Source organism: Oryctolagus cuniculus, chromosome 5 (assembly GCF_051225735.1).
Source record: "Oryctolagus cuniculus isolate XC-2025 breed Fujian yellow rabbit chromosome 5, ASM5122573v1, whole genome shotgun sequence".
Taxonomy (NCBI): Eukaryota; Metazoa; Chordata; class Mammalia; order Lagomorpha; family Leporidae; genus Oryctolagus; species Oryctolagus cuniculus.
The window spans coordinates 59,296,719-59,309,896 of NC_142871.1; the positions used below are offsets into that span (position 1 = coordinate 59,296,719).

Sequence of the window (13,178 nt, forward strand, 5' to 3'; positions counted from 1 at the left end):
GGGAGACAAATATTGGGAGAAATAGTGGGTATATAACCACAAGAATTAGCAATACAAGATGCATGATGATTAATTACAAGTAGCTTGAAGAAGTAGAGAACATGTGGGCTAGACAACTGGGAAGAGCTTCAAAGAGAACTCTGCTAAATATAAGTGATGTTCAGAAAGTCAGCCTATGGCTTTACATTGTTCTGTAGAGGTCAGAAAGTATATGGATCATTTCCTCCAGTACACAAAGTGGTAATCTCCATGTGGGCTAGAGAAAGACCCTTGCACGTGTAAAATGAGGTGACAGCTCACAAGAAAGTCAAATGCTGGGCTATAAAACAAAACCAAATAAGGGACTAAGTTTCTGTCACTCCAAACACCAGCTAGCCAGATGCCTGCCAAGCAAAGGAAGAGACAAACCCCAGACATTCAGAGCAGAAATCACTTTTTAAATGAGTTTCCTGCCGATTTCCCATGGAGTTGAGCCAGCGGCCACATAGCCATTTCCCCAGTCGTGGAAGGGACCTGAAATGCGCTGTTTTCCTTCTCTCTGTCCAGGTGATATTTATTCGGGAAAAGAGCAGTGGCCGGCTGATAATTGATGGTCTTCGAGTCCTGGAAGAAAGTCTTCCTCCTACTGGAGCAGCCTGGAAAATCAAGGGTCCCATATACTTGGGAGGTGTGGCTCCTGGAAGGGCTGTGAAGAATGTTCAGGTACGCCAGGCATGACAAGATAGAGCCATTGAGAGGTAGATAATCATTGAATCCAGGTCCTCATTTCATAGGATTCATAGCAGTTTGCTTAACAAAGGTTTAAAACAAAGTTTGACAAAACAGAGTATTTGCAGCAAACCTGACACACACAGGCATTTCATTTTTATTTTATTTTTTGAGTTTTTTTTAACTTTGGGGTCTCACATATAAGGTAGAACATGTAGTATTTGTCTTTCTGTGCCTGTCTTATTTCACTCAACATAATGCCCTCTATTTGCAATCATTTTGCTGCAAATGATGGAATTTCATTTTTATAGCCGAATATTATTGCATTTTATATGTATATAATCACAGATTATCCATTCATATGATAATGTACACCTTCATCAATTCTTTATTTTCGCTGTTGTGAACAGTGTTGTTAAACATGGTGGTGCAGGTATCTCGTTGATAGAAGAAATTCATGTCTTTTGGGTGTACACCTTGTAGTGGGATTGCTGGATCATATGGTAAATTTATTGCTAGTTCTTGAAAAAAGTCTCCATACTGTTTTCTGCACTAATTTACATTCCCACCAGCAGAGTATCAGAGTTCCCCCTTCTCCACATCCTTGCCAACATTTGTTGCTCTCTGTCTTTTGAATAATAGTCATTATGACAGGAATAAGGTTTGATTTTAGCCCTAATATATACAGATGAAGCAAAAGCTGATGGTTCAAATTGTGATATGACTTTAGATAAGTAGTTCCAATGCCCTGACAAACTCTGTAAAAGATTTCCAAACACAGAGAAATTAGTTGTCTAAAGTGGCCCAAGTTTCATATCCTGTGCTATGATGAATTTGCAACCACCAAAACAATTAATGAAGCCAGAAATGTAAGATTTCTGCTGTTTCTTTAGCTATGGAAGATTTAAGAACTTTGCTAGCCCTCATCAGAATCAGGTGATGTTGGACATAACTGTCATTGTTAAGAGAAACAAATTAAGATACTTCCACTATGCAATTTGAAAACCATGGCTGCAAATTATTTGGTCATAGTAAGAACTTCCATAGCTTAACTATGGCAGGCTACGTTCTCAAATAAGAAATTCCAGTTTCAAAGGACTAGTTAAAAAGCAACTACCTGGGCGCAGGAATTTGGCAACAGTGGTTAGGACTGCACTCTGGGTACCTACATCCCATATTGATTGGAGCATATGGGTTCAAGTCCTGGATCCACTCCTGATTCCAGGTTCCAGATTCCTGCTATTGCATACCCTGGGGGCAGCAAGTGATGGCTCAAGTTGTTGGGCCCCTGCCACCTATGTGAGAGACCCAGATTGAGTTCCAGGCTACTGACTTCGGCTGGTCCAACCCCAGCTTTTGTGGACATTTGCAAAGTGAACCAGGAGATGGAATATCTCTCTCTCTCTCTGCCTTTCAAATGAATTTTTTTTTAAAGTAACTATCTGGAAAAGTATTGCTTACTCATATAGCTAAAATAACACAAGAGATTACTTTTCTCCTATGATTCAAATCATTTTGCTTCTCCTCAGTGCATTGGTAAGAGCTGATGTGAGAAATAAGCCCATCTGAGACCACTTTTCCACCAAAGGATGGACTCAGAAACATGAAGGAAGCAGAAAGTGAGGTGTTTATTGCTACCTGGTCTCAAGAGAAGTGGCCAGCAGGTGGAAGCTGGGACTAACCTCAGAAATTCCGTTCCTTTTATCCCTACCATGCAGAAGTCCCTTCCCCAGTTTCTCACTGGTTGAGAAACTTGGGAGGTATCATCTAAACCTTAATGGCACCTAAGGCAGAATAAGGGAGGGGTAATGGAGTGGGAGTTGCTGGGCACATCTAGGACAGGGGAAGGGGAGTAACATTGTGCTAGCAAGGCTCCAGGAACCAAGATGCCAGAATGTGTGATAGGCATCGCGTGGTTACAGCTTACAGAAGTGCTGAAAGTTACAAAGAGTGCAAAGCAAGCTCGGCAGTGACCTACTTTGGGATTTTTGTCCTATGTGCTACTGTGGCCTGACATCATCTGTACCTGCACCAAGGCTGTCTCTTATGAAAATATACCACGGGATTATTTCTCACAGTTGAGAAAACAGACTTGAAGAAATGTTTTCTTCTTTCAGATTAATTCAGTCTACAGTTTCAGTGGCTGTCTCAGCAACCTCCAGCTCAATGGAGCCTCCATCCCCTCTGCTTCTCAGACGTTTAGTGTGACCCCTTGTTTTGAAGGTCCGATGGAAACAGGAACTTACTTTTCAACAGAAGGAGGATACGTGGTGCTAGGTAACAGGGCTTATGTTGAAAACATCAATCATGAAATGTGTTTTTCCTGGTGATGACTAACAGGGAATATTGGATCCAGAGTTAAAATTTAAGAGTGACAAACTCAGCCATATAAGATGGCCTGCTTTCCTCTGAACCACCTTTCTCCCCTCATACCTCTCCAGACATATGTGCAGTACCCATCTGCTTGTTCTTCCTGACCAGAGCTGCCACAAGCTCTGGATGCCACAACTTCTGGATGCAGACCATCGTGACTCCTTTAGAATTTCCTATGCTGCTCCGTGGCATGATCTGTGTCAGCACATGGCCATCTTGCTTATCTGGGTGTTTCCTCTGCCCCCGCTTAGCATGAACCAGTGTCCCTCCTAAAAGAGGTGGCAGGTGCTCCTCCTGCCCTCCAATACCAGCAAACAACATTATCCTCCAGAAAATTTATTTTTGGATATTTACTCTCCTCAACCATTACTGATGAAGCAGTTATTATTGTATGCCTCCTGTATGGCAGTCCCTGTGCCAGGTGATGGAACATAATAATTCTAAAAATTAATGAAATCCTAGCAGACTATACACAATCACCATACAATCCATTCCAACAAACATTCCATAGAACAACCATTACATGTGAGGAAGGTACTAGAACAGGTGCTGGAGAGATGCATAGGAAAGCGGTATGCAACCACATGTTCTCTACCCTCAGGGCACTTAAGTACTAATACATTGCCTGAATAAATAAATGACAATTTCACCAAGTATACTTTCTTTAGCCACCTCCATGTCCAACAGAATAACCAGAGGTAATAGTTCTTCTTTTCATTTAACTCATGATTTTATTTTTCCTCCCCTGTCCCATCCCCCTTTTACTCCTAGCTGAAGCATCTATACTCATTTATTTTAGTGTTTAGTTGAATTTCAGTTATAAGAACTCTAAAGGTTTGGAGGGCTTGAGATGCATAGCCAACTTCACAATTTATGTGCCACTCCACAACATTAACTAATAGCAGGGAAATTTTTTAAATTATTTATAAGGAAACATGTCGAGTGAATATTATCAAGCTGCCGGGGTTGGCAGCTTTGGAGTGAACACAGCTACTCCTAGTAAGGATTTTCTGGATCACTACAGCAACAGCTCCTAAATACTTTTGCTGCTCTCACTTTTCTCTCCCCTGAAGCGCTCTGCAGCACTGGCACAATTTTAGTTTTTTGTTAAGAATCGTTTTAAAACACAGGTTTGATCAAGTTGGCTCATTTGGCCAGTGACTGCAAACTCAAGTCTAACCTCTATACTTGAGCGTTGGAGCCCTTCTAGGTGTGGCTCCCTACTCCACACCTCCTCCCCTTGCAATGGCAGTCCAACCACACTGACCTTCACCAGGGTCTCTAAGGACTCCCACCTCCGCCTGTGTTCATACTCCTTCCTGTGCCCACATTGCCCTGTCCTTCTCACTTTTAAAGTAATAAATGGTCCTGCCAGTTGGAATTAATTTCTCCTCCCCTCAATTCCCATGATGCGTATTTTTAGTGTGCCGTCCCCACACCTAGGCCCCATGACAATTGTGATATGTTATCTTTGTCCCCTAGAGCTTTCCACTTTGAATTAGACATGGTAAATGTCACTTTCTACTTACCTGTTGAAAAATGCACCAAACTTTCAAAGATAGATACAAAAATGAATAGCAACAAAGTCACACCATGGCTAAAATAAAATGTATTTGGATATCTTGAGAGCTTACAGTATTTCTCTCCACAGATGAATCTTTCAATATTGGATTGAAGTTTGAAATTGCATTTGAAGTCCGTCCCAGAAGCAGTTCTGGAACCCTTGTTCATGGCCACAGTGTCAATGGGGAGTACCTAAATGTTCACATGAAAAATGGACAGGTAATATCTTAAAAAAATAACTTAACAGTATGTCTCATCTGCCCTTGGATTTTATATCTAAAACATTTTTATTTCATAAAGTTATCAACCTTCCATAACTGAGAAAAAACAGGGAGGCTGTAACATGATGCTTAACTGTGGGCAATATTTGATTTAAATTCATATGTTGGAAGTTGATTTGATTAGAACAGTCATGAAAATATGAGAAAGCTACAGAACAAAACATAACCAGTAAAAACATTAAGAGTTTTATCAAAAGAATTGAGAAGTTTTTATCAAGTGAAAGCAACAGATATATCCAAAAATATATCAGAATCAACAAACACAAAAACCTTTCTAAGTATCTAAAATGTATATATTTCATACATATCTCAGATACACAGGTATCTATACATATGTATATTATTCTCAATTGCTAGAAATACAAAATTATGTTATAATTAAATACTACTTTCATCTTAAAATATTACTAAAGAATATTCATGAAAACATTAAAATAAATCTTACAGAAAAGGCATATTTCATTGAAACCTCTAATTTAATAAAACTGATTTTATTTGAGTTCAAATACATTAAACAAGCCATAAAACATATCCTTAATGTGGTGCTCACCATGGGTCAGTTACCATTCTAAAAGCTTTGTATGAATCAACTCATTCAATCCACTCCATCTATGATGTTAATATTATGATCATTCTGATTTTTACAAATGAGAAAACTGAGGCAGAAAGTAAGATAAATGGAAGACAAGCCATCTGACTTCCCAGTCCTTGCTTTAAACGTGCTTTGTACAGTACACTCCATTTTCTCTCTCCCTATCTTCTCTCCAGTGTAATTATTTTGTTCTGTCTCCGTGGAGAACTACAGTTAAACTATTTCAATCACCTACCAAAGAGTGACCCCTTGTGTTCAAATTGCAAAGCCAAACATTTTTGGATATTTCCCTAAATATTGCTTCCCATGGTAGATAATTTAAGAAACTGTTTTATCATGATGAACAGAAATGAAACTAAATTGTCTAATGCACCTTGTGTTCTGCAGGTCATAGTGAAGGTCAACAATGGCATCAGAGACTTCTCCACCTCAGTGACACCCAAGCAAAGTCTCTGTGACGGCAGGTGGCACAGAATTACAGGTGAGAAAAGCCCAGTGCTGTAGGTTTCCTTCACACATGTGAGCCTGCACACCTGCCTGGGGATGATGGCCTGGCAGAGTGTATACTTCAGCTTGCATGATAGGCAATGGCTGACAGTCTAACAGTAGCCAGAAAGAAAATCAGATGTTATTAAACTAAAATTGTATATTAAATTCATATGTGATTTGAAAATAAGAATGCTGCCAAATGGTGTTGGAGGGGCTGTCTAAATCATACCCTAACCTATGGAGCAAAAAGGTAGCACCAAGAGTGCCCTAAGTATTCTCCCTTTTCCAATGAAAATATTACAATGATTGCTTGCTTAGACATTGTAGTTTTCAGTCATATAGAAAACAGTAGGAGCTTATTCTGGAGTACATAAAAGAAAGTTATGGTTAGGCAGTCTTTTCCATTTGAAAATTAACAGAACCAGTGCCACTTACATCCTGTCTTTCCCTGCATTTCAGTTATTAGAGATTCAAATGTGGTTCAGTTGGACGTAGACTCGGAGGTGAACCATGTGGTTGGACCCTTGAATCCAAAGCCAGTTGATCATAGGGAGCCTGTGTTTGTTGGAGGTGTTCCAGGTGAGTGTTGCTTAAAGGGGATAAATTTCCAAATCTGAAAACACAGTAAGTTTTCATATTATTTTTATAGTATTAAGAATTGAGCTATGTGCTTTCCTACTTCACCTAATAACCCAAAGGATTTTATATACAATGCCCTTCAATAGGAAAGTGCACCTTGAAAATTAGGGCTCCTTATCTAATGACCAGAACAAAATGACATGTAAGAACTAAATCCAGCAGTCTAACCAGTAAATATTATATCTGCCTTGCCATATTTGCTTATTTTTTTCTCTTTCTCCTCTTTTAAGTATGTTCCACCATATGCACAGTGAAACACTTACTCCACTTTAACTCACACAGGATTCATTCACTGATACAGCTCTAGAATCTGAGAATCTGAGAGATTAAAAGTTAGCTTGGTGAGAAAAAAGGCACAGTTGTGTCAGAACTATAGCTGTGGACTGTAAGTTCTACTATTCTTATGTAGTGACAATTCCTGAGAGAAGTTTCCAGCTGCAGTTGTGTAACATCAATAACATTGCTGCTGTCACCTGCTAAGAATAGTGCACAGTCCAGGATAGTGACAGACACGTACAGATCCCCCATGATTGTTTTAAACATCAGAAGCAGGGACTTTGTTCTTTGGGGGGATGCAATTATTGGTATACCTTTCATTAACATGGGGAGTGGGATATAAAAAGATAGCCAAATTTTCACACCTGGGATTTGGTGGGAATTTTGAAAGTCTCCTAACTACATCATTTTAGACTGACCCCTGTGAAGGCAGAAAGTAATTAAAGAATGAGACAACACAGATAAAATTAAGCATCTGACCTTGGGGACTCCAAAAATAGTAGGAACTAAGTATTCCTGACCTTTATAATGTGAATTTTTCAAACACCTACATTAACAATGATAATAACTCAGTACCTAAAGACCCATTTGAGACCCTTCTTTTCTTCCCCCATTCATTGCCATCACCATTCCCCAATTCCATCCTCTGGCTCCTGGTTATTGTTCTGGAAGGAATTCTGGCAAAGATTACCAGGGCACTTCATGCAGGTGCAGTGTGAGTAATGTGACACATCAGTTCTTTTATTTCTGCACACTGCTGCCTTCCTAGAAACCACAACAGAGTTTAAAATATTTCTCTGGTATCCAAAAACCTGTTGACAGGATCAAATTCAGCACAGCATCCTTGATCATCTCTCCCCTCCTTGTCCCTGCCTCCGGGGCTCTTCCCACACCTTCTGGGATTTGTAGCTCCCTAAATATGCAAAGATGCTCTCTTGACTCCAGGGATTTGCACCTGTACACAGGGCCTCAATTTCTGGGAAATGTTGTTGCTCCTATCTTCCCCTAGTGCCATTTCAAGGAACAACTGCCCCCACTCCTCCCCTAACCTAATTCCAGCCTTTGGGACTAAGCACGGACTCATACTTACACACACATATATATGCTCCTTCTCCCTAGCACAGGTATGCTACCACTGCTGTAGTGCTTATCACAGAATATTGTTGATGCTAAATAGTACATTCCTTACAGACAGGGAACATGGCACTATTCAACACACAGCAAACATTTATTGAGTGCCTACTGAGCCCTGTGCCAGGCCTCAGGAGATGGACAAGACAAGAATGGCCCAGCTTCAATACTTGTTCTTCCTTTGTACCCAGGCTGCTTATTCATCATGCAGATGTTTCTTTGTTGTAGTCTGATTCCAGCATCATACACTGCCATCATCTCTTTCTACAACAGTGGGTAAACTCTACAGGCCGGGTGGGCAAAATGTATCTAAAGCGTGATTCAGCCTTCCAAAGATGAATAGCAAATTTTAGCTAATGAGCCAGTACACAAGAACTAGAAGGCCAGGGGGGGCCTAGCCACTAGCCCACTGTACCACTGCAGCTTTTAATTCCAACTAGGAATCATGCAGCAAGCCTGTAACAAAAGCAATTATAATTCAAACTAAATGTAATTAACTGTATCATTTTGAGCTCAAAAGATTATTTCCATGAAAATCACATCAGAAACCAGAGCATTAAGAAGGATAGCTAAAGAAAGTATTCATAAATAAACCCCTACTGCACTGAGTACTCGTTGAATCCCAACCAGTTGTCTAATACCACTCAGAATCCTAGGTGTTCATTACTTCTACCAATAAAATTTAGTGATGCAAAAAAAATTCATAGAACTATGCACCAAAAGAGTCTATCTTAATAAATGAGAATTTAAAAATCAAAATTAGAAGTTAAAGAATTTTTTTAAGTTAATGCAGCCCACACACAGATCTAACCAGTCTAACCATTCATTCCTTTACTGACTATCCTGTGTTATTTTATATACATACATATATATAGTCAAACCTTCAAACATTCTCTCTTAAAATCATGTATTGATTTTATTAATCAGTTATCTAGGGTCCTGAGGCACTTCTCTGTCATTACCTGTAATAAATTTTGTGATGAGTTATGCAGACCATAATTGCTATATGAATTATTTCCTCCAGAGAGTTTTCTCCATGAAGCAAGGGGTGGCAAGCTTGAGCAGAGCAAAACCCATGTTAAATCTGATCTCCAAAATGGGCAGAGGCTTAGATGTCTGAACCCCTTGTAACCTTCCCAGTTCCCTTATATTTCATTCTGATGGTGAAGTACACCGAGCAGGTGTGAGAAACATATACAGTTGTACTAATCAAGAGACAAAGGGAGGCCGGCGCCGCGGCTCACTAGGCTAATCCTCCGCCTGCGGCACCGGCACACCAGGTTCTAATCCCGGTCGGGGCGCCGGATTCTGTCACGGTTGCCCCTCTTCCAGGCCAGCTCTCTGCCATGGCCAGGGAGTGCAGTGGAGGATGGCCCAAGTGCTTGGGCCCTGCACCCGCATGGGAGACCAGGAGAAGCACCTGGCTCCTGGCTTCAGATCAGCACGGTGCACCAGCCGCAGTGGCCACTGGAGGGTGAACCAATGGCAAAAGGAAGACTTTTCTCTCTGTCTCTCTCTCTCACTGTCCACTCTGCCTGTCAAAAAAAAAAAAAAAAAAAAAAAAGGAGAGAGACAAAGGAAATGATCTTTCAATTATTGTCCTTAGTATGATGCAAGATCTTAGTCTCCATTGCTTAGAAAACTTATTACAGCTGCTTGATGATGTTCAATTTGCTGTCCTGTTTTATCTCCTACCACTCACGTAGGTGTCTGTACATGATAAGCATTGACTAAATGGATTTTAATTTCATATTTCTAAGCTTTCTAAATTACTTTAAATTACATTATTTCTATCATCTCAACACATTTAATTGTGTATGTACAATTAATAAGCATCAGGCTTCTTTTAGATCTCTAATTAAGATAAGGGGAGAAAGTGACTCTGATAAACAACAGGGCACCTGGGCCCACACAAAGGCTAGCCTAATGATCATCACCCTACTCATAGTTCTGAGGCCCTGAGCTCAGAAAGATTAAATTTTAGTTTATTTGAATTCATTATTTTCTCATTAAGCTTTCTGAGCTTGGCAAAAACGTGGGGGCTTAAGGGTAAAGGATAATGATAGGAATTAGACAGAAACATTAACCATGTCCAAAAATAGTCTGGAAGTTAAAATGTCCTTCCCCACTCTCAGCAACACACACAAAATAAGTGAGGCTCAGGTGAAGTTAACTCTACAAAGCATAGGTAGATAATGAAAATTCACTGTTAAGGCTTTATATTCTTGTATAAGTGGTCAATTTCAGCCTTGGAAGTGACAATGAGAGTATACACAGAACTTTGATCATCGAAACATGATAAAACATTGAAAATTACCACGTTTGTATGACTTCAAAAGCAGAGGATGTTCCTGAGAACTGAGTCAATTCCATTTTTGACATGCAAATTATTTTGAGGATATGAGCAATTACTGTTTCAACTCGTATCATAATGCACAGGTTTGGAATGCCTTCATTGAAACGTTTGGTTTTCCTTATTTCTCTTTCCAGAGTCTCTGCTGACACCACGCTTGGCCCCTGGCAAGCCCTTCACAGGCTGCATCCGCCACTTTGTGATTGATGGGCGCCCCGTGAGCTTCAGTAAGGCGGCCCTGGTCAGCGGGGCCGTGAGCGTCAACTCCTGCCCAGTCGCCTGACGTGACCGAGCACAGCTGCCCAAGTACAGAGTTCTTCAGAGCACTGAGATAAACACAAAGCCAGCCGAGAGGAACAGCAGCTCTTCGCTGGAAGCTTTCATTTGGTTGAACAGAACTTACATGAATCATCAGGGACTGGATGCTTCGTATTTCTCATTTGGAGTCTTACCTTGGATCCAAAAGTGTCTGCAGTGGGCTACGATGAAGGAGTGGTAAACTTACCTGCATTGAGAGCACACTTGTTTCCTGCTGGTGAAATTACTGTGCCTGTTTCTAATAAAATAGAAGGGATTCTAAATAAACACTGGCACGCCTTTTTGAAGTGTGGCTAGATTCTGATATTCATCTTTCTTTCAGGGAGGATACTTTTCAGTGTAACCCAAAATTTCTTTGTCCTAAGCTACCTTTATCTTGAAAAAGATTTACTAATTTACATATAGCCTAAAATTAGGTGATAAGTTTGTTTTTGATCTATCCGTATAACAAGAATTTTTTTAGGTTTATAGCAGCCATTAGCAAGGTTTAATAAAGTAAATTTCTAACATATTACTAGAAAAATGGTAGTATAATTTAATTTTCTTTTTTTGGTTTTTTGTTTAGTTTTGTTTTTAACAGTAAGCGTGCTAGCCAAGTTTAATGAAGAGCGTACACCTGACAGACCAGGTGAGCGTTTTAGGAAAGGACCGAGCCCAGTCTATATTCAGACTGGAGTTTTCATGGATATGGGTATGGGCCCTCTGTTTCTCCTCCCTGCTCCCTGTCTGGGATGTCTAGATGGTGGAGGGCTTCCTGAAATTCTTCCTAGGACTTCATAATGGACCTCATGGTCCCCTTGGTGTAGGGTGGGCACTATTCTCCTAAGCTGCCCCCAGGAGAGGGCTGTTAGGGATCCACCTAACATGGTTATGGAACTAATTTTTCTAGGTAAGAAATAAAATGAATCACACTACTTCTTCCATTCTTTATCTCCTTAAAATAAAAATAAGATGATAATGAGAGGCATTGTATGTTCTATAGGAACCACATTACAGTAAAGGACAAAATAATAGAATTCAGTTTAAAAGCATTAAACTCCTTTTATTAAGTTTTCCAATACCTACAATTGTCCCCATATACCTAAAATATAGCTGATCTTATTTCTAAAATTTTATAATCTTTTTTCCAACTATCTATATTAATGAAGTCCAGAAAAAGAAAAAAAGAGTTTAACCACTGGCAGGGTATTAAAATACAGAACCTGAAATAAAATTATACATAATTACACATGGAAAGATAATCAACTCTAAAGATAGAATGAAAGAAAATAGGTGTTGATATCAGGAGGACTTACATGATACAAAAGGAATGATTTTTCATAAGCATAAATTATTTTGAGGAATCACCAAGTGGAATAAAACAATCTCTTGCCCTGAAAAGATTACATATGTAAAAGTTTATATATATATACATATATATCCACATATATGTATACACACATGTATATACATACACATATATCTACTTATATTCCCTTGTTACCCACCAGTCTAAGGTATGTAAACAAAAATGATGTTGAAGTTAGCAGTGAAGGCAACTATTATAGCAGATGTCCACAGAGGACTTTACTAATTGCCAGTCACATGATCAGCTACAGTTGATTATTTCATTTGTTCATCACACTAATCCTATGAGGAAACTCTAACAGCTCAGGAAAACTGTTTGCTGTCATTCAGCTAAATTGAGGAGCCAAGATTCAAAACAAGGATACCTGTGACCGGGGACAGCATAATTGTCCCCTTCTTTCCCTGCCCCAAAATGATCTGACCTCAAGTCACCTCTCAGATGATCTCTAAAGCAGGACTCACAAGCCCAAATGCCAGTAGATCCAGACAGTTGCCATAAAGGAATAAAGCAAGATTGGGGGTGGGGGTTTAATCTGAGTGAACATCAGGAGAGCACTTGCTGCGGCTTGTCTAACAGGGCACCAGTTTCTCAGCTCACCCAACTGTCACCAGAAAAGAACACAAATCCAGAATGGAATTTCCCAAAGAGAGAGGCTGGAAATATGAAATTTTCAGGGTTTGAAATGACCTGCTTTTTTAGTTGGTAACCAAAGCAAAAACAACCACAAAGGAAAAATACAAACCAAGCAAAATCTTCTAAGCGCTTAGTGTGTTTTTAGGCTAAAGATGCTAAATCCAAGCGTCTGGGGCCTTAACTGAACCTGTGCACAGAATACACTGAACCCTCACACTATTCCCTCCATCAGACACAAGCAAATAGAAGTTGCTCTGAAATAACCTACCATTTTCTTTTCCAAAGGTTTTCCTGCTGCCTCCTCAAGGACCCTTCAGTCTGAGCAGTAGCACAATGTAATCTAAGCCAGCCAAGGTGCAGAGCCTGTCTGGCATCTTCAGTAGCCCCAGCAGGCATGCCCATGCTCATGAATATACAGACCAAAAGCACAAAAGCAGAACCTTCTACCTTCTGTGTAACTCACAAGGCCACCTC

General features: G+C 39.9%; 1 protein-coding gene across 2 annotated transcripts in view; it reads left to right on the forward strand.

Annotated features, from left to right (window-relative positions):
* The window catches only part of LAMA4 (laminin subunit alpha 4), a 158,027-nt gene extending 147,037 nt beyond the window's left edge, over positions 1-10,990 (forward strand). For both annotated transcript variants that reach the window (XM_070073692.2, XM_070073687.2), the window contains exons 33-38: positions 547-702; positions 2,826-2,985; positions 4,733-4,863; positions 5,905-5,998; positions 6,466-6,585; positions 10,543-10,990. In XM_070073692.2, coding sequence (XP_069929793.2) covers positions 547-702; positions 2,826-2,985; positions 4,733-4,863; positions 5,905-5,998; positions 6,466-6,585; positions 10,543-10,688 — 807 coding nt within the window. In that variant the 3' untranslated portion in view covers positions 10,689-10,990. The remainder of the gene's footprint in view (positions 1-546; positions 703-2,825; positions 2,986-4,732; positions 4,864-5,904; positions 5,999-6,465; positions 6,586-10,542) is intronic.
* The last annotated feature ends 2,188 nt before the right edge of the window (positions 10,991-13,178 follow it).